At 37.2% G+C, this 27,248-nt stretch overlaps 1 protein-coding gene across 1 annotated transcript in view; it reads right to left on the bottom strand.

Moving 5' to 3' along the window:
- Positions 1–27,248, bottom strand: part of TCERG1L (transcription elongation regulator 1 like) — a 358,337-nt gene that overhangs the window by 285,674 nt on the left and 45,415 nt on the right. Inside the window, exon 4 of the mRNA XM_043985929.1 lies at positions 19,893–20,072. Coding sequence (XP_043841864.1) covers positions 19,893–20,072 — 180 coding nt within the window. The remainder of the gene's footprint in view (positions 1–19,892; positions 20,073–27,248) is intronic.

Raw genomic sequence — 27,248 nt, 5'->3', positions numbered from 1 at the left:
GGTACTGTGGAAATTTACTTCGATTTGGGGACCCTACCTTTAGGCTGAGATTAGAAAGCCTTAGGCCCTCAGGGTCTCTCTCCCCTTCCTCCTCAGCTTTAGCTGAGCGAAAAAGCCCCGTGGGCTATACAAGACAACAGGTCAGACAGGGGGGGGGGGAGAGCCCCCAGCTCCCTCCGACCTGAGCAGAGCTATCTGAAAGATCCCGATAGCCTGTGCTGAGGCATGAGGCTCGAGAGCACACCACGCCCCCCTCAGCCACCAGCTGCAGCTCTGGCTGGCGGATTAGCTTGTTCTGTGGGGGCAAAGGAAGCCCCGAGATTTGAGTGGAGAGAAGAAAAGGTATATATAGACCTGGGAGTGAGAAAGGAGGGGGAGACGGACTAGGAGACGGACTTGAGGACGGATTAGATAGAAAAGGAGCAAGGACGGACTAGAGAGAAGGGGGGATGACTAGAAGAGGACAGACTGGAGGAGACTCGAGGACGGACTAGGAGAGAGGCTGACTAGAGGGGAGCCCAGACAAGGACGGAGGAGAGTTCAGTTCGGAAAAGGAGAGATGGACTAGAGAAAGAAAGGAGTGGAGACAGACTAGAAGAGGACAGACTAGAGGAGACTCGGGGAGATGGACTAAAGAAGGAACGAGGATGAACTAGATAGAGAGACAAGATTAAGGAGGGGGGCTGACTAGAGGAGGAGACGGACTAGATAGACAAGACTCAGGGGAGACGGACTAGATAAAGAGAGACGGCCTAGAGGACAGGCTGGGGATGGACTAGATAGACAAGCCTCAGGGGTTCGGAGGGACAAGAAGAGGTCAAGAGGCGGCTGAGGAGACAGGGCTGACAAGGTTAGAGGCCTTAATACAAATCAGGGAAAGTGTAACGTGCCCTGAGGCAGGAGGTGGCTAAGGCCCTTATTGTATTCAAGAAGTTTGAAGCACAGCAGGTGGGAAAGAGACACAGTGGAAAGAGACCCCAGGAAAGCAGTCAAGTTGTACTTTATTTCCCTGTATTCCTAATTTGAAATAGTATCTCATAAATAAACTCTGCTTTGATTATTTAGTAAAGAGGCTTCTTAATATTTTGATTATTAACTTGGGAATGGAGCAGTATGGTGGAACTTTATAAGTGGCCCATATTAAATTAACGAAGTCAGATAGCCAAATAGTCATTAGTCCCCAGTTTAGTCCTCCAGTCAGATTAGCCCCCCAAAATTAGGCCTAGTCCATTTAAAATATTTCTACATTTTAATGGCGACCACGAAGGGACTTATGGCCCAATTATAATTTCTCTAAATTTATCATTTTTCATATAATCATAATTTTTCATAAATCCAATTATATATAATTTTCCAAGTTAGTTATAGTTATGAATAATTAATTTTTTGTACAGTACTAACACCTTACCAGTCTCTCTGGCTTGCAAACATGTGATCATTTTCAAATCCCCATTTGCATTCATCCCACATAACCAATTAGCTGGACAAATTTCTTTTGTATGCCCTAACCACACTTGTATGCCACTAGGGCAGAAGCAGACTACCCCTATGGATTGGGATTATATTCTGAACCAAAAGGGATAAAGGAAATCTAAAAAGATAAAATGTATGATTTAAGTGCAAGCGATTGAAAAATATTTTCACGAACAAAAATCAAAGCAATTAGGATGAGGAGATTGAAACAACTTTGATGTACAGACTCTAGGTAAATCTCTATCAAAGTGAAATGAGTCAGAAAGTGAGCAATAGGGCAACAATAAGGAAAAATGCAGAATTTCCCAAATATCTCGGAACTAAGAAAATTAAGTCAAAAATCTTAAGCATTGGAAAGACCCTCTAATAAAAAGAAAAGAAATGTGAATAGTGCCAGATTATTCTGTACCCACCAGACAGCATAAAAGGGAAAGCACACTGTTCCACAGAAAAAGAGCTCAAGATGCTGTCCATGGTGATATAACTGCAAATCTATCCATAACTAGGAAAGACAAAAAGGTAAGGATTCCAACAAGTGACATGAAAAGAATTACTACATTGAAAACCAGGCCTGATCAAGTGTTTTTTTTTTTCTTTTCAAACTTCCAAGAAATATAAGAAAGATTAAAAATAACACAATAATCAAAGAAAACCTTAAGAAAAGAACAAGAGAGAGAATATAAAGAGATCCCAGTCGATGACATTGAAACTCTTTAGAAAAGGGAACTTCAAGAACATGTTTTAGAAGTTTTAATTCCATGAAGAATCTAGAGATTAAAGGAGGAAAAAAATCATCAGGACTGTAAATGAAAGAAAAAAATATGTCTAGATTAGATGAATGGAAGAGGAATGATGGCAAGAAATAAAGAGTGAAATGCTTTGGGGCAGCTAGGTGGTGCAGTAGATAGAACACAGTCCTTTGATGCAGGAAGACCTGAGTTCAAAATCTAGCCTCAGACACTTGACACTTACTAGCTATGTGACCCTGGGCAAGTCACTTAACCCCAATTGCCTCACCAAAAAAAAAAAAAAAAAAGAGTGAAATGCTTTTTAAAAAAAAGGTAAAGAAATTAAACAGCAGCAGCAATAACAAGAACCAGGTAAATTGAAAGGGAGGAGAGAAATGGGGATTTTACCTGAATAATTAGCTGAACGGGAAAAGGACAGGAACTTTGAAGAAATATATTAAAGCAAGCAAAAAAAAAAAAACACAAAGAAACTAATTAACTAAGCAAATCCTTTCAAATGAAGGAGGAACTGGGCAACCTGGGGTAGAGGGGAGTATTGTAGGTAAGAAGAAGACAGCCACAAGGAACAGGCAAGAAGGGACAGAGAAAGCATATATAGAAAAAGGCACTTAAGAAATAAAGTACTAGCACTATAGAGGAAAACAAAAGAATCTGAATTTAAAAAGATAGAAGCCAATTGAGGAAATTATAAAGTTAACTATTACTTTAAATATCAATGAATTAAACAATCCAATGAAATGGGGGGGGGGACACAAAGATTGTCACTGTATAAGAAAACAAGACCCCATAATCAACTGCTTATAAAAAACACACCCAAAAACCTGAAACATGTGTAGATAAAAATATGGGGCTGGAATAAAATTTGCTAGGTATCTGGGAAGTCTGAAAAAGAACTTCAGATGTGCAATCAGACAAAGTGAAGAGAGAAAATGCAACATAAAAAGTGATAAATAGGAAAATTACTTTATTTTCAAAGAAACTATAGAAAACAGACCAATATAAATATTCAACTTAAAGGCCTTATCTAAATTCTTAATGGAAAATTCAAGCTATTTACAAAGACATAGGTGATAATATTTCAGTGGCAAGAAACAGCAATATCTCTTTCTCATTTTTGGAAATATCTAACAAAGAAAAATGAAATGAAAATTGTGTAAATGAACAAATTGTGGAGAAACTAGAACAGAGAGATAAATATGCATACACATGTGTATTATTCTAAATAGATTGAAAAATAATATATGTATTTCTGAGGATCACATAGAACGTTTATAAAACCTGACCTCATATTAAAGCAAAGAGATATTGCAAACAAATACAAAAAGTAATAAATCATAAATGCATTCTTCACAGGAAAAATCCAATAAAATAGTCATCAGTTCAGGATGTACAAAGAACATAGGCCCAAATGTATACTTAAAAATGAAATCCTAAGTACTTCATTGGTTAGATAACAAATTGTGGAAATAAAAGTTGTGTGAGAGAAAATGATACTAATGAAACAACATATGAAAATATATAGAAAGAAGTTAAGTAGTCCTCAAGGGAAAATTATATGCCTGTGAAAATATATTAATAAAATAGAAAAAGGAGAAAATTAATAAATGGAATATGCATTTTCAAAAATAGAAACCTAGGGGTAGCTAGGTGGCACAGTGGATAAAGCACAGGCCCTGGATTCAGGAGGACCTGAATTCAAATCCGACCTCAGACGCTTGGCACTTACTAGCTGTGTGACCCTGGGCAAGTCACTTAACCCTCATTGCCCCACAAAAAACAAAAGCAAAAACAAAACAAAAAATAGAAACCTAACACACACACACACACACACACACACACACACACATATATATATATATATATACACACCCATATATGTATGTGTATGTGTGTGTATATATATATATATGTGTGTGTGTGTGTGTGTGTGTGTGTGTGTGTATATATGGAGAGAGAGAAACATACAATAAGCACAAAAGAGTAGATATATAAATTAGGTAAGAAATAAATAAGCTGGAAAGGATGGAGCATTAGTCAATGTAATAAGATGTAATTTATTAGGAAAAATGTAAAGCATTAAACTCAGGCTTTTTAAAATCTACTTTGGGAGTCTTACATGAGGAGGAATGTTCAATTCTTCCCAGAGCAACTGTTGATTTGAAAAACACCAACAACAAGATGGAGGAATTGCAAACTCATTAAAGGTTAATAGTGGGATGTGGGGCAATAAGAAGCCAACAGAATATTTAAATGTATGAAAACAGAGTGTTACAGAATAAGGAGGCAATTACTACTTGGCACACTGACTTCATCAGACCACAAGAAGAATACCTTCTCAGTGCTTTCTCTCTCCTTTTTGAGGGAACAACAAAAAAAATTCTAAAGTGCAGAGGATCTATAGAAGGGCAGACAGTATGGTGAAGGGCCTGGCATCTGGGCCAAATGGATCTCTCATGATGAACTGTGGATATTCAGCTGGAGAAGAGAAGCCTGGGAGAGTAGGGCATGATAGGGTGGTTACCATTAATTGAACATTGAAGAGACAATGGTAGGAGGAAAGACTGCCCTTTGACTTGCATATGCCCTAGGGAAAACAGGTGATAATTTCTGTTTTTAGAGCAATACATGCTCATCTTTTGGGGTGGAAGTTTATGGAGCAAAGAAACAGCACATGGTAGTAGAAAAGGCTTGGCATTGGTAGGAAGGGACCCTGGGGAGAAGTCCTAGATCTACCACTTAGTAGCATGGTACACTTAGCTGCTTCAGTACCCTCTTCAGTGCTAAAATTCTTCTCTAGAAATTGTAGAGATTCATACTGGGTGAGTTCTGAGATTCTTTTCAGTTTCAAAATTGTACAAATCCAATAAGAAAATAAAAAGGAATTAAAGGAATTAGAATAGGCAAAGAGGAAACAAAACTATCACTTTTTTTTTTTTGGCAGGGCAGGGCAATGAGGGTTGTGACTTGCCTAGGGTCACACAGCTAGTTAAGTGTCAAGTGTCTGAGGCTGGATTTGAACTCAGGTCCTTCTGAATCCAGAGCCAGTGCTTTACCCACTGCACCACCTAGCTGCCCCAAAACTATCACTTTTTGCAGATGATATGATGATATGCTTAGAGAATCCTAGAGAATCAACCAAAAACTACTTCAGGGGCCAGCTAAGTAGCAAAGTGGATAAAGTACATGCCCTGGATTCAGGAGGACGTGTGTTCAAATCCGACCTCAGATACTTGACACTAGCTGTGTGACCCTGAGCAAGTCAATTAACTTTCATTGATCTGCAAAAAACCAAAGCAAAACAAAAACCAACCAACAAGCAAACAAAACTACTTAAAGCAATTAACAATGTTAGCAAAGTTGCAGGATATAAAATATATCCACATAAATCACCAGCATTTCTATACATGACTAAAAAAGCTCATGAACAACAGATAGAAAAAGAAATTCTATTTAAAGTAACTGTAGATGATATAAAATACTTGGAAGTATACCTGCCAAGACAAACCCAGGAACTCTATGAACACAATTACTAAACACTTTTCACACAAATAAAATAAGATCTAAATAATTGGAAAAATATCAATTGCTCATGGATAGACTGAGTCAATATAATAAAAAAAACAATTCTACCTAAATTAATTTATTTATTCAGTGCCATACCCATCAGACTACCTACAGATACCTAGAGATAAAACATAATAACAAAATTTATCTGGAAGAACAAAAGGTCAAGAATATCAAGGGAACTAATGAAAATAAATGCACTGGAATGTGGACTAGCCATACCAAATCTGAAGCTATACTATAAAGCTGCAATCATCAAAACTATTTGGTACTGGCTAAGAAACAGAGTGGTAGATCAACGAAACAGGTTAGGTGTAGGAGATACAGTCAGAAATGAATATAGTAATCTACTGTTTGATAAATCCAAAGATTCCACCTTCTGGGATAGGAACTCAGTATTTGACAAAAACTGTTGGGGAAAATGGAAGATAGTACAGCAGAAACTAGGGATAGGTCAACATTTTACACCCTATATTAAAATAAAGTCAAAATCAGTACATGATTTAGACATAAAGGGTGATAGCATAAATAAATTAGGAGGGAAAGGAGTAGTTTACCTCTCAGATCTATGAAGAGAACAATTTTTGGCCAACCAAGAGATGGAGAATATTATGAAATGCAAAATGGATAATTTTGATTACATTAAGTTAAAAAGTTTTTGTACAAATAGAAGCAATGCAGTCAAAATTAGAAGGGAGGCAGAAAGATGGGAAACAATTTTTGCAGCCATTATGTCTGTTGAAGGCCTTATTTCTATAATATATAGGGAATTATATCAAACTTATAAGAATAAAAGTCATTCCCCAATTGAGAAATGGTCAAAGGATATGAACAGGCAGTTTTCAGATGAGGAAATCAAAGCTATCTATTACCATATTTTTAAAAAATGCTCTAAATCACTATTGATTCGAGAAATGCAAATTAAAACAACTCTGAGGTACCACCTCACACCTATCAGATTGACTAATATGACAAAAAAGGAAAATAATAAATGTTGGAGAAGCTGTGGAAAAATTGAAACAGTGATGCATGGTTGGTGGAGCTGTGAATTGATCCACCATTCTGGAGAGCAATTTGGAACTATGCCCAAAGGGCTATAAAACTGTGCATACTCTTTGACCCAGAAATACCGCTATTAGTTTTTTATCCCAAAGAAATCATAAAAATGGGAAAAGGACCCACATGTACAAAAATATTTATAGCTGCTCTTTTTTGTGGTGGCAAAGAATTGGAAATTGAGGGGATGTCCAACAATTTGGGAATGGCTGAACAAGTTTTGTTATATGAATGTATGTAATGGAATACAATTGTGTTGTAAGGAATGATGAGCAGGCAGATTTCAGAGAAACCTGGAAGGACTTACATGAACTGAGGCTAAGTGAAATGAGCAGAACTAGGAGAACATTGTACACAACGACACTGTGTGTTGATCAGCTGTGAAAGACTTAACTCTTCTCAGCAATACAATGGTCCAAGATAATTACAAAGTACTCATGATAGAAAATGCTCTCCACATACAGAAAAAAAGAACTGTGGAATCTAGATGCAGATTAAACCCATATTATTTCTACTTTTTTTGTTGTTTTTCTTTTTTTCTTTTTTGAGGTTTTTTCCCTTTTGTTCTGATTCTTCTTTCACAGCATGACTAAATGCAGAAATATGTTTAATGTGATTGCACATACATAACCTGTATCAGATTGTTTGCTGTCTTGGGAAAGGGGGAGGGAAGGGAGGGAGAAAATTTTCAAACTAGAAATCTTATAAAAACAAATGTTGAAAACTATCTCTTCATGTAACTAGAAAATAATAAAATACTATTATGATAAAAACAAAAAAAAATTACAAATCTATGTCCTGTATTCAAGCTAGGTCTCTGGTCCTTGCAAGCCCTTTGACCTGATATAAGAATATCAGTTATCCTCTGGTTATCCTTATATATAAAGCAATGGGACACACTCTGCTTGTGCTACAGAGGTATGGAGAAGATCATGGGAAATAAGGCATGGGACAGGAATTCTTGAGCTATGAATATCTATGTGCATGCTAAAATTATAATGATCAAAAAATACTTATCTCCTCCTATTAATGCTCCAGCCCTATGTCTTTATCACATAGATCATCCAGAGGCTTCTGTTTTGTTTTTGTTTTTAAAAGAGTTGCCTTGGACCCCCCATTTCTGTTAGCCAGTTTCTTACGGACAGGGCTAAGTGCTTCACCTAGAATTGTCTTTTATATAACCATCTAATGGTTCTCCTACATCTTGCCATTAGTTTTTCTGATACATCATGACATGAGATAAATTTGTAGTAACCCTGTAGTCAATCTTCATGCAGAGGCATGCCCAACAGTGACATGTACTTCAAGCAATGCTCATTTACTAGTTACATCCCCAGTTGCTAGATATATGAAGCATGTAAGAAACTGCCACCAGAAAGTTCCTCCATCATACACATGCCATATGGGAAAGGTCAGAAGAAGGTACAATATTGGCTACAACGACCATCGTGGCTGACTGTAACAGTAGCATTAAGTTCACTTTCTAAATGTCAATAAATGGAGTTTTGTGACATTCACTAACAAGGTTCTGGATAGTATAGAAACCTACTTCTTTGCCCATCTGCACAGAAGACGAATAAGTTGCTACTTAGAAAGCAGAAATTCAGAACAGATCATTGTAGCCAATTAAATCTTCAGGTGCTGACCAGCGTTTCTGTACTCCTGGATTGTTCTACTGGAGGATGATTCTGCCCTAATAACTCTACCCGGAATATGTTACCCTTGTGGATGTTCTGGCTTCAATATCCTGGTGATTAGCACCCAGAAATGCTCCAGAATGAAGATGCTGTGGCAACTGCGGATGTCCTGAGCATTTACAAATGAGAGGGTCTCAATGAGCTAATTGTGGTGTGGACAAGTTATATTAATGAGCTTTGCACTTTGCAGCTCCTCTAAGTCTTCACAAAGATGTTAGCTTGGAGAGAATTTGGCATTCACTACCACATTTGGGGGGTTATGTGTTATGGTGTTATTTGTGACCATTTGTTTTTTGAATGCATTGAATATCAGACAAAGTTTAAAAAAAAGTCAACAATTGTCTGAAGCTGGCTTGATTCCTCTCTTAGGAACCCACATCTATCTTTTGCACAGAAGCCAGCTGATTTTCTGGCATTTTGGTTGTTGATAATTATTTTGTTATAATTTTTCCCTTGAGAGTTGGTTGAAATTTTAATATGTATTATGACAATTTTGATTACAGTGGAGGAGGAAACCAAGAAAGAGAAGACTTCCACCCCACATGGCTAGATTATTGTCGTTATAAAGCTCATTTTACCATCAGCAGCTTTTGCTAATGAGACAGGCTGACAGACACAGGGAAGGCTGGGTTGCAGAATCCTGGCATCAAGATGCACTTTTCATATGCCATGTTGCTTGGCTCTTACTTTACAGATAGGAGAAAGCCTTAGTCACTTCCCAGCTGTTCTGTGGCAGGATAAAATGTTAAATTTAAACCATTAAATAATTCTGAAAGCAAAGGAACAGGTGGCAAATGGTTTATATGGCAGATGGTGCCTTTTGAATATTTGTATTTGATAGTAATTCACACTATGAGGGTCCAGAATGGCTCACACCGATTTTACCTTTTTCACTCAAATGCTTATGGAATTGTGGGAGAAGAAATAAAAATGAACTAAGTATTTTTTAAAGCTTCACCTCATCTGCTTTATTGAGAGTAGAAAAGCATTAAATAAGTTACTTCCATCCTTAGCTGAATTAATTTTGCTTTCACCTCCATTTCAAGCAATCCAAATATTGACTGGTAAAGTTTTGACTACAAACCATTTTATCTTCATTGAAAAAAATGTGTTTTTAATAGATTCCATTTCCCTTACGAAGAGGCATATTTTCTCTTCCAATAGCCCTCTTTTCTAATGAAATGGAGGGGTAAGCGTGATGTCTGTAGTTTACTGTTTGAGCTACTTTTCTCAACATTTGCATTCATTTGTACAATTTGGACAGCTTAGGGGCATCAAGGTGGATAGAACACAGGCCCTGGATTCAGGAGGACCTGAGTTCAAATCTGGCCTCAGACACTTAACACTTACTAGCTGTGCGACCCTGGGCAAGTCACTTAACCCTCATTGCCCTGCAAAAAAACAAAAACAAAAATAAAAACAAAAAAACAATTTGGACAGCTTCCCAAAGATCAGTTGGAGATAATATGAACTGATTAATTTAAATTTGTTTGATGAAAAGGGAAGGAAAGCATGATCATATATTTTTTGCATCACATTTCTTTTTCTTGCCAAAGTTTCAGAGGCTTTAATCTTAAGGGAAGTGTGGCTGCTGATAACCTTGGGAATATACTTTGGGGTGTGTACACACAAAAGCACATATGCAGAAATAAATACATACATGCATTTGAAGACAATTCCCTCTAAAGTTTCAGTGTGACATCAAGGTGACCCTGAGTTCTTGAAGCCTATATTCATGGATATAAAAATCTGGGGTATCCTACCAGAGGAGAAATATAGATGCAAACTCAAGTTTCCTGTGGAGAATCCAAGTGGCAACCTAAAAAAGGGGTCTAAAAGGCATAGTGACTAATTGGTTGTTGGGAGATGAATGGCATAGTAACTAATGCTCACCAACACTGACACTTCACCTGAAGGTGTGGGCTCATCAGTGTAGGTACAAAGAATGATCCCACTCAGGAAGACACACATGCAAATATACACATGCCCACCCACATAGATGCAGTGGGGTATAACGTTGGGAGGGCCAGACTTGTAATAAAAAAAATCCCTTCCTCTTATGTGTGCAGGACAGGCAGCCACAAGGTGCCACAATGCATAGAGCACTAACCTTGAAGGCAGGAAGGCCTAATTCAAACTCAGCCACTAGTTCTGTGACTTTTGGTAAGATAGTTAATATCAGGGCAGAGTCAAGATGGTGGAGAAGAGGGTATGACTCCCACAAGCTCTGCATAAACCTGTCCAGTCACTCCCAAATAATTCCATAAAAAAAAAAAAAAACAATAAAGCAGCCTAACTCACAGAAGAACAGAGTGAGACCATTTTTCAGCCAAAAACAATTGAGATCACCCAGTGATTGTCTGAGAGAGGAGTTCAGCATACAGTCTGGACCCAGCCAAGAAGAGACTGCACCTACAGTGCCTTTGAGTCTTCAGCACCAGGGACCTTTTCTGAGGCTTGGCTGGCAGACAGTGAGGAGTTTTGGCAGTTGGTTGGGGTGAAGTGGCTGTAGTCTCTGCAGGAGTTGGGGCAAAGTGCCCTTGCTCTGAACCAGTAGGCCAAATCGAGTAGTGGAGGTCCAGTGGGGGAGGGGCACAGGCATGCCAAGCTTCTAACCATAGAGAATCAGATTTCAATCAGACATCTACTTTTGGTTTGAGATGAGTTGGCAAAGAAAACAGCAGACAATAGACAGCTTCTTTGGGGGAATGGCAGACCAGAATGCACCCTCAAAAGAAGATAGTAACAAACTCAAAGCGACAACATCCAAAGCTTCCAAGAAAAATATGAATTGGTCTCAGGCCATGGAAGCTCTCAAAAGCTTTGAAGAGAGAGTAGGAGAGATAGAAGGAAGCTTTAGAGAGAGGGAGGAAAGAATGGAAAGAGACATGAGAGTCATGAGATGAAGGAGAGTCATGAGAAAAAAGTCAACAGCTTGAAAAGTCAAATGGAAAAGGACAAAAAAAAAAACCTCTCTGAAGAAAATTTTGCCTAAGAATTAGGATTGAACAAATGGAAGCTAGTGTGACTTTATGAGAAACCAAGACAGTAAAGCAAATCCAATTGAATGAAAAAAAATAGAGGGCAATGTTAACTATCTACTTGGAAAAACAGCTGACCTGGAAAATAAATACAGAAAAGATAATTTGAAAATCATTGAACTACCTGAAAACCAGGACCAAACTAGGAGCCTAGACATCATCTTTCAAGAAATTGTAAGGAAAAATTATCTTGATATTATAGAAGCAGAAGGTAAAATAGAAATAGAAATAATTTACTGATCACCTCCAGAATCAGATCCCAAAAGAAAACTTCCAGGAATAGTATAGCCAAATTCCAGAGATCCCAGGTCAAGGAGAACATATTACAAGCATCTAGTAAAAAGGAATTCAAATACTGTGGAGACACAGTCAAGATAACACAAAATCTTGCAGCTTCTACATTAAAGGACCAGAGGGCATAGAATATGATATTCTGCAGAGTAAAGGAACTGGGTCTTAACCTAAAATAACCTACCCAGTAAAACTGAGTGTGATGTTTCAGGGGGAAAAAATGGGACTTCAATGAAAAATAGTACATTCAGGCATTCATGATGAAAAGACCTGCACTGAATAGAAAATATGACTTTCAAATACAAGACTGTAGAGAAGCATAAAAAGGTAAACAGGAAAAAGAAATCATGAGGTACATTAAAAGGTTAAACTGTTTACATTCTTACATGAGAAGATAATATTTCTAATGCATAAGAATTTCCTCAGTATTAGGGCAGACCAATGGCATGAGCTACGCATGCCAGACTGCCTGCTGAGCACTCGACTTCTGGGGTGAGAGCTTAAAAGGCAAGGAGAGAACGGAAGTGGGAGCTCTTTCCTGCTCTGTTGGTCTCCTGACTGCGCTGCACAGAGATGCCGACTGGAGTTCGACGCAGCCCGGCTCGCCATTAGCAGCACGCGCTTGACTCGGTCTCTCTCTCCCTAAAGGTGGCCTTGGGCTTTTGGTGAGTTTTGTATGAAATATAGACTAAGCTTAGACTTAAGACTATTTGTTTTGTATTTCTACCTTCCTATCCCTCTAATCAACATCACCTGGTAACTACCACACAATACAAGTTCTAACTAGAAAACCAGAAGCTTCTTCTATTTACTAGTCTGGGAGATAAATTAAGGGAAAGGTTAAAGAGGGGAGATTTATGATCTAATATCCAAAGGAATATACTTAGACAGAGGGCACAGGTGTGAATTTAATATGAAGAGATAATATCTGTAAAGCATTTGTCCTTGTTTTTGTGGGGCAGACAGGGTGGGGTGGCTTATGTCTGGGGCTGGATTTGAGCTAAGGGCCTCCTGGGTCCAGGGCTGATGCTTTGTCCATTGCATCACTGAGCAGACTCTGATGACATCTTTAAAATAAAATTAAGGGGTAAGAGAACTGCACTGGAAGAAAGCAAAAGGGAGAGGTATAAGGGTGTAAAAAAGTTCACATGAAAGAAACGATAAAAAGCTTATGGAGTGGAGGGGAAAATGGGGAAGGAGTCGGGGAGTGAGTGAGCCTTACTTTCATCAGAATTGGCTCAAAGAGGGAAAGACATAAATACTCAAATGGGTATAGTAATATATTTTGCCCTGAGGGAAAGTGGGACAGGAAGGGGAAAAGGGGGGAATGAAGGAAGGGAGGAAGGGCAGACTGGGGCAGGGGGCAGTAAAAAGCAAAACACTTTTGAGGAAGCTTAGGGTGAAAAAATAGAAACTGGAAGAAATATCAAAGGGAGGGAATAGGATGGAGGGTAATACAGGAAGCAAAAGTAACTGTGAAAGCAATGATGAGCAGGATGCCATCAGAAGGTCAATGAAAGGTACAAACCACCAAGAGAGGAAGAGCTGATGGTGTTTGAATACAGATTGAAGTGTGGGTTTGTTTGTTGGTTCCTCTTTCTGCAGTTGTTCTATTTTCTGTCACAATTTGATTAATGTGAAGATGCTTGGCATGACTGCACATGTATGACTTATATTGAATTGCTTGATTCCATAGGGAGGGTTGGGGAGAGAGGGAAGAAGGAAATTTAGAAAGTTTAAAAAAATCAATGTGAAGAAATGGTGAGCAAGTGGATTTCAGAAAAATCTGGAAGGACTCACATGAACTGATGCGGAGTGTGATGAGCAGAACCAGTAGAACATTGCACACAGTATCAACAACATTGTGTGTTGATCAACTGTGATACACGTGACTCTTCTCATCAATACAGTGGTCCAGGAGAGTTCCAAAAGACTTATGATGGAAAATGTTCTCCAAAACCAAAACAACAACAAAACAAAAATAAAAACAAAATCCACAAAGAAACAAACTGTGGAATCTAGATGCAGATTGAACCATATTATTTCAACTTTTTTTGTTTTCTTTTTCTTTTTTTAAGGGTTTTCTCTTTTGCTCTAATTCTGCTTTCACAGCATGGCTGATGCAGAGATATGTTTACTGTGATTGTACATATATAACATATATCAGATTACTTGCTGTCTCTGGTAGGGGGTAGGGAGGAGAGGGAAGAAGAAAAATTTGAAACTAGAAATCTTATAAAAACAAATGTGGAAAATTATCTCTACCTGTAACTAGAAAATAATAAAACACTTAAAAAAGATAGTTAATATCTCTTAGACTCTCTTTCCTCATTAGGAAAATGAAAAGTTAAAAAAGTAGCCTATATCATAGGTTTTTTGTGAGGATCAAATGCGTTAATCTATGTAAAGTGCTTTGAAGATTTTAAAGCTGTATATGAATCCTATTATGATTATTATTGTCATTATTATTATTTCCTTTAATTTCCCTTCTAACATTTTTGTTGCCTAGCTGTGGGATGAAGGGTGAGTCGCATCAAGTTTCTGAACCACCAAAATGGGGATCATTATGCTTTCAGCACCTACATCACTGGACTGCTGTGAGGATTGAAAGAATGGATCAAAAGTTCTATTTGGGGGCAGCTAGGTGGCATAGTGGATAGAGCACAGGCCCTGGAGTCAGGAGGACCTGAGTTCAAATCTGGCCTCAGACACTTAATACTTACTATCTGTGTGACCCTCAGAAAGTCACTTAACCCAAATTGCCTCACCAAAAAAAAAAAAAAGAAAAAGAAAAAAAGTTCTGTTTGATTCTCAAGTTTCAAATAAGTTTCACTTATTTTTTTTCATTACTTTAGATATTTTATTTTTTCCGTTACATGTAAAGATAGTTCTCAACTTTTGTTTATACATGCTTTACAATTTCAGATTTTTCTCCCTCCCTCCCCTCCCTCCCCCCTCCCCTAGACAGCAGGTAATCTGATATAGGTTATATCTATATATCTCTATACATATACATATAGATATATATATATATACACACACATATATATACACATAATAACATTAATCCTATTTCTGCATTAATCCTGTTACAAGAGAAAGAATCAGAGCAGTGATGCAAAACCTCAAAATAGAAAAAAAAAAACAACAGCACCCAAAACAAAAGAAATAATATGGTTCAATCAGCATCTATACTCCACAGTTCTTTCTTTCTTTTTTTTTCTTGGATTTGGAGATCCTCTTCTATCATGAGTTCCCTGGAACTCTTTTGTGCCATTGCATTGGTGAGAAGAATATAGTCCATCACAGTAGGTCAACACTCAATGTTGATGATACTGTGTACAATGTTCTTCTGGTTCTGCTCATCTCACTCATCATCAGCTCACGTAAGACCCTCCAGGTTTCTCTGAACTCTTCCTGCTCATCATTTCTTACAGCACAATAGTATTCCATTGTATTCATATACCACAATTTGTCCAGCCATTCCCCAATTGATGGGCACCCCCTCAACTTCCAATTCCTTGCTACCACGTAAAGAGCAGCTATAAATATTTTTGTACATGTGGGTCCCTTTCCCCCCTCCATGATTTCTTTGGGCAAAAGACCTAAAAGTGGGATTGCTGGGTCAAAGGGTATGCACAGCTTTATCGCCCTTTGGGCATAATTCCAAATTGCTCTCCAGAATGGTTGGATCAGCTCACAGCTCCACCAACAATGCATTAGTGTTCCAATTTTCCCACAGCCTCTCCAACATTTATTATCTTCCTTTTTTGTCATTTTAGCCAATCTGATAGGTGTCAGGTGGTACCTCAGAGTTTCACTTATTTTGATAGACATATTTTTACTGTAACATGCGTAAGTATTGGCTATGATAGCCATGTTGTATGTTTTATTTTCTTTAATTTTAAGAACATTTTTATTTAAAGTTTTGAGTTTCCAATTCTTTCCTTCTCTTCCTGCCTCTTTCCCTTCCCCCTCCCTGAGAAAGGAAGCAATCAGATATAGGTTATACATATGCAATTATGTAAAACAGTTTCATATTACTCATTTTGTATGAGAAGACTGAAAACAAATGAAAGTGAGAAACAGAATGCTTCAGTCTGTATTCATACAATATGAGTTTTTTATCTGGAGACAGATAGAATGCTTTATCATTAGTCCTTTGAGATTGTCTTGGATCATTCCATTCCTGGGTATTCCCAGGAATGCTATATCATTAACAATTCTTCATCGAACAATATAGCTATTGCTTTATATTACTGTGTACAACTTTCTCCTAGTTCTGTTCACTTCACTATGCGTCAGTTCATGTAATTCTTTCCAAGGTTTCCCCACCCCCCCCACCGAAATCATCCTCCTTGTCATTTCTTACAGCACAATAATGTTACATTAAAATTCATACCATCTGGCATGTTTTCAAATTTAATGTTCACTTACTGAATAGTTATTTGATGATGTCATATTTGGAAACCAAAATCATTTTAAAGTTATAAGACTAAGAAAATTTGATTTATAGCTGAAAGGCATGCAATGTGGAGCAAAACTATCTTAGGGAATCAGTTAGCCTTGGGAATTTATGTCTAGAAGCTTCTGTGACTTGCTTATATTGTTTTTCAGTAAGGTTTTAGTCATGCAAGACTCTTTGTGACACCATTTACAGTTTTCTTGGCAAAGATAATGAAGTGGTTTGCCATTTCCTTCTCCAACTCATTTTACACATGAGGAAACTGAGATAAGCAGGGTGAAATGACTTGTCTAGGGTCACAAAGCTAGTAAGTGTGAGGCCAACTGTCCTAAGGTGCCATTCTAGCCTTTGAAAACTTGAGAGATAAAAGGAAAATTCTTTAAAATTGCTTACAGAAATCCTTGACTTCCTCCCTAGCACTCCATGTCCTCAGCAAGAAGAGTGTCTACCTTAGTAAACTATTGAAAACACCTGGTGTCAAAGCCAGGAAAACATGGGCTTAAACCCCAGCCCATGATACATAATAGTTATGTGACTTTGGGTAAGTCCCTAAACCTCTCAGTGCCCTAAACCAATCTCTAAACACATAAGTGGTTGAGAAGGTACTGAACTGCATCGTGATAGAGAATTTTGTCCCTCAGGAGTTCCATACACCAATGAGAAAGCTGAAATCTCTATCTGTAAGTTTATGATGGAAAGCCTGCAGGGTGCAGTGGAAACAAGGGTGACATGGTAGGGCAGAAGGTCAGAATCCATGTCCTGTCTCTGAGACATCCTAGTTAAGTGGTCCTGGACAAGATTTTTGAACTCTCAAAGTCCCAAACAACTCTTCTCTGATGCACAAGTCCCCTGAGCTGTGAAATCACAATTGCATACCAAACTAGCCCCTACCCCCACTCCTATACCAAAGTAAAATGATCTAGCCCAAGAAGGGATTGGCTCATTTCTGGACAAATGACCTCTTCACCTCTCCTCTTTCTCTCTCCTCTTCTCATGCATTTTGAGTGAAGCAATTCCTTAAATGACTGACTTGAGACTTTAATGAGATTTCTGACTGAAAGCAATTCGATCATTGCTGTTTTGGTATTTCCTACTGCTGTACTAAAGGAAACCCATACATCTGTCTGCTCTTTACTTTTCATATATTGCTTGAAAAGTGCTTATGCAAAGCACTTTAAAATCTTAATCTGTTATAGAAATATTAGCTTTTGTTAATATAGATGCACTTTTCTGCATCACACCCATATAAGCATTGGCTGATAGCTATATGTATATGCTTTCAAGTTTGCTACTCATATTATTATGAGTATGGTGTCTCTTTTAGAGCCCAAAATCATGGAGGCATCATGAACTTAAAAGCAAACATATAGATGTGGATGTAAATTTCTCATCTCATATCCCCCCTTCTCTCTCTCCAATGGATAGATGTAGATAGATGCATATATCTATATCTATCTATCTATCCATCCATCCATTATCTATCTATCTATCTATCTATCTATCTATCTATCTATCTATCTATCTATCTATCTATCTATCTATCTATCTATCTATCATCTATCTAGGAACAGAGTGCAGACAGACATATCTCCATTAATTTAAACCAGAGGGGAAAGAGGTAGCCTGTGATAGAGATCCAAAAATCCTCAACAGTTTGCTTTGGAAACCAGATGAACTTTCCAAAAGAAGGACTTATAAGGCATTGAAAGTGTCTTTGGTTCTTTGATCCATACTAGACAGCAGCAATGGCATTGAGTGGGCTAAAAGGATCACAGCTTTTCCGAGTTTCCCAATTTATTGTCTCTTCCCCTGGAAATCACAAAGATACCCTCTGTGGTGGAACATCCCTTCCAAACTGAATCAAGCTTATTAACACAAATGATTGTAACAGTAAAGCTAGGAGATCCTGTTTTAATATTGCCCTTTATATCTTGTTGACAGTACGTCCTGACAGTTATCGCTAAGATGGATAACACTGGTGCTCATCTTTCTAACTGAATGCACATTATGGCAAATTGGATAATGGAAACCTTATAAAATTCAAACATGGAAACTTGCCTAATTATTATGTGACTTTGTAAATCATAAAGGAGGCACAGAAAATGAAATTCTGCCACCCCCTATTGCCAGGGTACACAGTGTTTGCTCATTCAAAGATTTATTTCCTTGGTAAATCATATGTCATCTTTAATAAGTGTAGATGGACGGATGTTTTTAACCAAAAGCCTGACATGGTTGCAAATGATGTTCCCCACAAGGGATTATCTGTGTATTTTATTATAGTTCTTGTTTCTGAAGACCATTCATTTCCCTGGGGAAATATAACCATCAGGTTATACTTGACTGCCCAAGGCTAGATTCTCAAGTTGATCAACTGACCAATTAATCTTGCCCATAGAAAAAATATCAAATGGAACTGAAAATAACTAGAATAGCAATGATTTAATTTTCTCCTCCTCCACTGCAATCAAAGTATTTTTAAAATCAAATTTAAACCTGTTAGCCTAATAGAAATTTATGTGTTCCAGAAGAGAGTGAAAATGAGAGAGAGAGAGAGAGAGAGAGAGAGAGAGAGAGAGAGAGAGAGAGAGAGAGAGAGAGAATCTAGATTTCTCTCAAAAAGCTATACTGGCACCCCCTGCCCAATATAATTTTAGTTTTGATAACCAGTCCGATGCACCCCCCCCATTGATTTATTTTTTCATGACTTTTTATTTTGTCACACATTTTTTCTTAGTATTTTTTACAGAAACTAAAAAGAGAATTAAATGGAAAAACATATAAAAATAGTATAATATCTACATTAGAAAAAATGGTACTTGGGCATAAAAACAAAGATTCAGATTTTATTTCTTGTTTTTTTTTTCTCCAAACCATTCTTTGAGGAAGATTTACAAGCCGAACCTTGAAGAATCCATCTTTTGAAAAACATCATGATCTGCTTTCTCTCTTTCTCCCTCCATTGTACACTCATGCCCAGAGCCCTTCCATCTGCCATTCTCTTCTCTTTGACAGCAGTTCCCAGCATATCATTTATGAACAGAATAAGCTCTTGGGTCAACTTTGCTCACATTGATGTGAACTCTTCTGCCTACTGCCACCTGGATCACATATTCATGTACCAGTGGATTTACAAACAGCATGGGATATTAGCAACCATATGTTTGGGCATGACTTTAACTGGCAAATGTTCATGGAGGATGGAAAGGATGCCTTTTCTAACTTAGTCCCAAACTCTCTTTTCTGCATTTTTTTTATACTTTGATCCTTGATTTTGCTTCAGATACTTGCCCCACTTCCCATCACTTTCTCTGATTATCACTAAACATCTCTGTTACTGTGCCCAGCTCAAACATTACTATTGTATTCATTCACTCCTATTGCCTTAACAAGTAAAGGCCATCTTTGATTTCTACAAAACCGAAAGTCAAAGCAGTGCTGCAAGGAACAGCCTCCTTCCCATAAGGAGCACTAATCCTTGGGTGTGGGAAACTCTGGGGGAGGCTTATCCACAGTAAGGTTTCCTCTCAATGCCAGAACAAGCTTTGGCACTTACCTGAGAAGGGGGCTGTCAGGAGGGGGATCTTGATGGGCGCCAGTGTCAGCACATGGCACGGCTGCACAGTGGAAGCCAAAGGTGCTCGAAGCTCTTCAGGCTCAACAGAGACCATGGCTGCTGAAGTGATGGCAATGGTTGGATGACCGCCAACTTGCTTAAGGCCATTTGGACATCCCACTGCAGAATATGGACAAACAGAAAATGCTTAGTTTCCATTGATGATAGAAAGGAAAAAAACAAACCAAAATGCATTGCTAAGAATGTAAAGAAGGAAGCCCTTGTTACTTGGGACATACTTGGTTCTATACATATGTTTAGTGACTTCCACCTGGGAGGAAACTTAAAGACCAACCAGGCTAAAACCCTTATTTTACATATGAGGAATGACTCACTCAGGGTCAAACAGGTGAATACTGTCAGTAATGGTATTTGAATCCTGCTCTTCTGACAATCAGGCCAGTAACCTAGTCAATGTACTATGCTTTCCCTCCAGGAACCTTATTTAGTCAGGTACTAAAAATTCACTTATCTCCATTGGTTCAAATGTAAAGAACTGCAAAATAACACTTCTTACCTCAAGGCACATTCATGAATTGGGAATAAAGAACAGTCACAAAATCACATGTTGTTGTTGTTGTTTTGATGACAATAAAAACAATGACACATTTCTAAAACTAGGTTTTATGTAGCATGTCCTTCTTAACTATCAGCCTTCTCCCTCCCTACCCCCCAGCCTAGATATAGGGCATTCAAGGATTATTACTCTCATTTTATATACTAGGAAACTGAGTCTCAGGTAAAGTTATTGTTGAAGCCTTCATAGCAAGTAGGTATCAAAGTTAGGATTCTAACACAGGTGTCCAGATTCTGAAGCCTGTCCTCTTGACTTTAACCAAGACCTCATAAAGTAAATGTCAGGAACACTACAAGAAGCCCAATGATGGTGAGATTAGAGTAGCTGAGGGTGCCAGGAAAAGCATCCAGAGAAGGTGAAACTTGATCAGTGCCCCAAAAAACTGAGGGAAGTTATGGAAAGTAAACTCTATGGAAAAAAGGCCACTGTGTGCAGAAGATGGATAGGTGATTAAGAAAATTAAATCTAGTATTCTCTTTCACATTAAGTATCAAGAAGTTATGTCCTCATTCCTTTGTCAGATGATAACTATCAATCAACCAATCAATCAATCAGATGTTGGCAGGGTGAACAAAGCCTAGACACCTTTATTGAAACAATCAATCAGTTAAAATCTTTCAACTGGGTTACAAATCCTTGATTCCTGTATAAATCTCTAAAAGTCATTGGATAACATGAAATGGCCTCATATAGGAAGTGTATCCAATTGAACACAGAGATAATAAGTACCTGATATTTCATATGTAAGACTTGTGTAGGAGACACAACTATATAAGTTGTAAATATATAAGATCTCCATCTTCAAAGGTTTCAGTTGATAAGGATCAATAAATTCACATGTAAACAATGTAAGGTAGTGATTGAAAAGGCATGAGAGAAGTACCAAGTTCCCTATCTCAGACATTTTATGTGTATCTGTTATAATCTAGTTTGTTATATATGGGAGAATAATTATGAGGAGAAAGAAGAATGAAGTAGCATTACTATAGTAAATTTATGTCTGTAGAGCAGGGATAGACGAATGGATGAAAAATGATTTATTGACTACCATATTCTAGACCTTGCGTTAAGCACTGGGGATACAAATAAAAGCAACAAACAAAAATAGAACCCACAGTACTTTCCTTCAAGGACATTGCATTCTTTTTAAAATATGTGTATATGTGTATATGTGTGTGTGTGTGTGTGTGTGTGTATCAACATAATTTATATCAGGTAATTCCCAATTGCATGTAAATATATCGATAGTCACTTTTTTCACTTTGATTTGCAAGTTATTTCCCTTCTGCCCACATCTCTACCACTTATTGGGAAGGCAAGCAATATGAAACAGATTATGTGAAGTCATGCAAAACATGTTTCCATATTAGCTATCCTGCAAAAGAAAACACATAAAAAAAGAAGGTTAAAGATAGTATGCTTCAATCTACATTCAGTTTATTGGTTCTCTGTCTTTGGAGGTGGCTAGAATTTTCCATCATGGATCCTTTGGAAGTGTCTTGATCATTGTATTGACCAGAGTGGATGCCATTCAGAGTTGACCATCCTTAAAATATTATTATTGCTTTGAACAATATTCTCCCGAATCTGCTCATTTCACTTTGAATCTAATTTTCTCATGGAATTATCTTAAAATGGATGGCAAAAGAATGTACTTACTTTTCAGCACTGCATGGAACTTTTACCAAAAAAAAAAGACTTCATATTAGGGGATAGAGATATTGCAGACAACCATAAAAAGATAGAAATATTTAATATGCTCTTTAGAAACTATCAGGGACCTCCAAAAAATGACAAAGACCCAAATAGAGATTTAGCAAAGAAATCCTAAATAATGAGTGAGTCAAATGACAAATGATAATAAATTGATAATTATGTAAAAGAAAATTATAATGAAGAAACAAGATGCCAAAATTTCTGGGATGATGATGTATTTGTGTTCCTTCACTCACTAAACTCTTCACTTGGGTTAATGTAAAATGATACAGTAGGGACTCTTCATACAATTAACATTGCCTGTTTGGTCTGTTTAGCCTATCCCTTTTCCCTTTGTAATGGCCCAGGATTTCTATATAGAGGTATGTGGTATATGGGGGCTTAATACCATTAACAAAAATCATTCTCTTGTTTCAGTACAACCTGGCAAAACTTGTACAAAATGATGCAAAGTGAAGTGAGTGGAATCAGGAGAACATTATACACAGTAACAAATATTTTATAATGATCAAACGTGAAAGACTTAGCTACTCTGATCAAGGCGATAATCCAAGATGATTTTGAAGGACCTGTGATGAAAAATATTATCCAACTCCAGAGAGAGGCATGATCAATTCTGAATTCAGATTTAAGCAGATTGTTTTTCGTTTTTGATGTTTCTTTTTCTTTTGGCAACATGGATAGTACATTTTTTTCATGACTTCACATATATAATCACTATCATATTGCTTGCTTTCTCAGTGAGTGGGAGGAACACAAGGCAGGGAGAAAAATTTAAATGACTATTAAAATTTTAAATGAATGTTATTTTTAAATGATTGTTAAAGTAAATAAATAGATTTAGAGACTGTAGTAAAAAAGTATAGAAAATGTTCTCCTCAAATTGGAAAACCAAGCTTCATGGAGGAGATACCAATGGAGAGGAGTCTTAAAGGTGACTAGGGAATATAAGAGGTGGACATGAGAGGGAGATGATTCCTGGCTTGGGGGAAATCAAGTACAAAGTTTCAGAGATGGGAGATTGAGTGTCAAGTGTGAGGAGCAGTAAGCAGGTCACTTGGGCTATATCACAGCCTATGGAAAGAGGAATAATCTAGGGCTAAAAAGATAGATTGGGGATAAATTGTAAAGGATTTCGAATGGTAGCAGAGGAGTTTATATCTGATGCTAGAGGAAATAGGTAGCCATTCAAGTTTAGTGATTAGGTAAATTACTTGGTCAGATATGCAATATACGTTTTTCCTTTTCTAGCCCTTCCAAGTCACCTTAATGGCATCTGATTTCCTGACATACTCATTCCACTTTGGATTAGCTTTCATTAATTAAGGAAACAAAGCAATATATACATATATAACAACTAATATCTGTCCAGTCAGTATGTGTGCCCTGGATTATGCTTAGTGCTAGGCATAAAAAGATCTCTTGAATAGCACCAGTTTTCAAAGAGTTTACTATTCTTAGGAAACATCATACTCATATATAATATAGGCAAAATATGTACAAAATAAATAATAGATATATGCACAGATATAGGAAATTACAAACAGGGTGATCCCAGAAAAACCTGGAAAGACTAATGAACATCAATGTATAGTGAAATGAGCAGAGCTGGGAGGACATTGTGCATAGTGACAGCAGTATTTTTCAGTGAGCAATTGTGAATGACTTAACTACTCTCAGCAATACAATGATCCAAGACAATCCCAAGGAACTAATGAGGAAGCTTACTATCCAACCCCATAGAAAGAACAGATAAAAAAAGAACACTTGTGGATTGTCCATATATAACCTGGTTGTGATCTTGTGGAGGGGGGAGGAAAGGGAGGGAGGGAGGAAGAAAATTTTGGAACTCTAAATCTTGTGAAAATGAATATTGAAAACTACCCTTACATGTAACTGGAAAAAAATAAAATAAATGTAGTTTGCAGGTCAAAAAAAAAAAGAAAGAAAGAAAAAGAAATATGCACAGAGTTCCTTTGACCCCAAGTCCCATGCCATCTTTTTAATGCCATAATTTCCTCCTTATGTTTCCTTGTCCCTTTTCCTTTAATAATCCTGGTTGCCTTCTTCTTGGACTCAATACCTTGTTTCTATATTCCTTAAAAGTTTTATCAAATTTGAACACAACATTCAAAAAGCAACCAGACCAAGTCCAAATAAAACAAAATTATTACTTCTCTTGTTTGGAACACATTATTTCCTTTATGGCAACCTAGCTTAGGCTTGGCCATAGTTTGAGTTGTGATTTCACACTATTGATTCAAATTGAGCTTTTTTCATTCTATAAAAAAGCCAGATCATTTTACACCAGATTGTTGTCTCACCATATGTTTTCCTCCTCTCTCTGAGATTATTTTGTTTTAGAATACAAATATAGACCTTTATATTTATCCCTATTAAACTTATTATTCCACTTAGCCCAGTCCTGGGAAAACTTAATTGAGCCTTCAATCAAAGAAAGGGGAATATCTGTACATTAAAAAATAAAATTATACCATATTTCATAATATTTTTATACCAACATTCTAAGCTGCTGGGATGATGACCCAGAGCTCCCCTTCTCTAGACTGTAAAAATCTATTTACATCCAGACTCTAATATCCAAAGTAATACCTACAGTTTTTTGCATTATCTACAAATATAATATATACCCATTGATTAATCATCCATCCAAATCACACGTAATTATTTTTGAATTATAAAAGTATTTGATGATTTTCCAGTTACATGTACAGATAATTTTCAACATTTGTTTTCATAAGATTTCTAGTTTCAAAAATTTTCCCTTCCCTCCCCTCCTTCCCCCTTCCCCAAGACAGCAAGTAATCTGATTTAGGTTATATATGTACAATAACATTGAACATATTTCTGCATAAGTCATGTTATAAGAGAAGAATCGGGGCAAAAAGGAAAAACGTCAAAAAAGAAAAATGACAGCAGCAAAAACAAAAGAAATAGTATGGTTCAATCTGGATCCAAATTCCACAGTTCTTTTTTTTTTCTGGATTTGGAGAGCCTTTTCCATCATGAGTCCTTTGGAACTATCTTGTACCATTGTACTGCTGAGAAGAATCTAGTCTATTACAGTTGATCAAGACATAATGTTGATGATACCGTGTACAATGTTCTTTTTGTTCTGCTCATCTTACTCATCATCAGTTCATACAAGTCTTTCCAGGTTTCTCTGAAATCTGCCTGCTCATTGTTTCTCACAGCACAATAGAATTCCATTACATTCAAATACCACAACTTGTTCAGCCATTCCCCAATTAATGGGCATCCCCTCAATTTCCAATTCCTTTCCACCACAAAAGGAGCAGCTATTAAAATTTTTGTACATGTGGGTCCTTTTCCCTTTTTGTGGATTTCGTTGGGAAAAAGACCCAATAGTGGTATTGCTGGATCAAAGGGTATGTACAGTTTTATAGCCCTTTGGGCATAATTCCAAATTGCTCTCCAGAATGGTTGGATCAGTTCACAGTTCCACCAACAATGCATTAGTCTTCCAATTTTTCCACAGCTTCTCCAACATTTATTATTTTCCTTTTTTTGTCATATTAGACAACCTGATAGGTGTCAGGTGGTACCTCAGAGTTGATTTAATTTGCATTTTTCTAATCAATAGTGATTTAGAGCATTTTTTTCATATGGCAATAGATAGCTTTGATTTTTTCATCAGAAAACTGCCTGTTGATATCCTTTGACTATTTCTCAATTGGGGAATGACTTGAATTCTTATAAATTTGATTTAGTTCCTGATATATTTTAGAAATGAGTCCTTTATCAGAAGTACAGGCTATAAAAAATGTTTCCCGACTTTCTGCATCCATTTTGCATTTCATAATATTCTCTGTTTCTTGTTTGGTCATAAACTGTTCTCCTTTCCAAAGATCTGAAAGGTAAATTATTCCTTCCCCTCCTAATTTTCCTATGGTATCACCTTTTATACCTAAATCATGTACCCATTTTGACCTTATTTTAGTATAAGGTGTAAGATGTTGGTCTAAGCCTAGTTTCTGCCTTACTCTCTTCCAGTTTTCCCAACAGTTTTTGTCAAATACTGAGTTCCTATCCCAGAAGCTAGAGGCTTTGAGTTTATCAAACAGTACATTACTAAAGTCATTTACTGGGGCAGCTAGGTGGCACAGTGGATAGAGCACTGGCCCTGGAGTCAGGAGTACCTGAGTTCAAATCCGGCCTCAGACAATTGCACTTACTAGCTGTGTGACCCTGGGCAAGTCACTTTACCCCAATTGCCCCCCCCCCTCTCTCACACACACACACAATGCAAGCTAAAGTCATTTACTACTGTGTCTCCTGTTCCTAGCTTATTCCATTGATCCTCCACTATTTCTTAGCCAGTACCAAATAGTATTGATGACTGCCTCTTTGTAGTAAAGCTTCAGATTTGGTACAGCTAGCCCACCTTCCTGTGCATTTTTTTCCATCATTTCCTTTGATATTCTTGAACTTTTGTTTTTCCAGATGAATTTTGTTATTATTTTTTTTATCTCTATAAAATAAATTTTATGTAGTCTGATTGGTATGGCACTGAATAAGGAAATTAATTTAGGTAGAATTGTCACTTTTATTATATTAGCCCAGCCTATCCATGAGCAATTAATATTTTTTCCAGTTATTTAGAACTGATTTGAGTTGTGTGAAAAGTGTTTTGTAATTATGTTCATAGAGTTCCTGGTTTTGTCTTGGCAAGTAACATGTGATCATTTTTGAACAGCACTGATTTCTTGGGCACTCTACTATAGCTGTTCTTCCAAATTATTACTATAATATTTTTTTTTGTGGGGCAATGAGGGATAAGTGACTTGCCCAGGGTCACTCAGTGAGTAAGTGTCAAGTGTCTGAGGCTATATTTGAACTCAGGTCCTCCTGAGTCCAGGACCATTGCTTTATCCACTGTGCCATCTAGCTGCCCCAATTATTAATATACTATTAATAAATACCATAATAATTTGCCAACTTATCTAGAAGCATAGCATGTA

The sequence above is a fragment of the Dromiciops gliroides genome, chromosome 2 (genome assembly GCF_019393635.1).
Source record: "Dromiciops gliroides isolate mDroGli1 chromosome 2, mDroGli1.pri, whole genome shotgun sequence".
In the NCBI taxonomy this organism is placed as follows: Eukaryota; Metazoa; Chordata; class Mammalia; order Microbiotheria; family Microbiotheriidae; genus Dromiciops; species Dromiciops gliroides.
The sequence above is the reverse complement of the archived record's forward strand: the minus strand, read 5'-3'. Positions and strand labels throughout refer to the sequence as shown.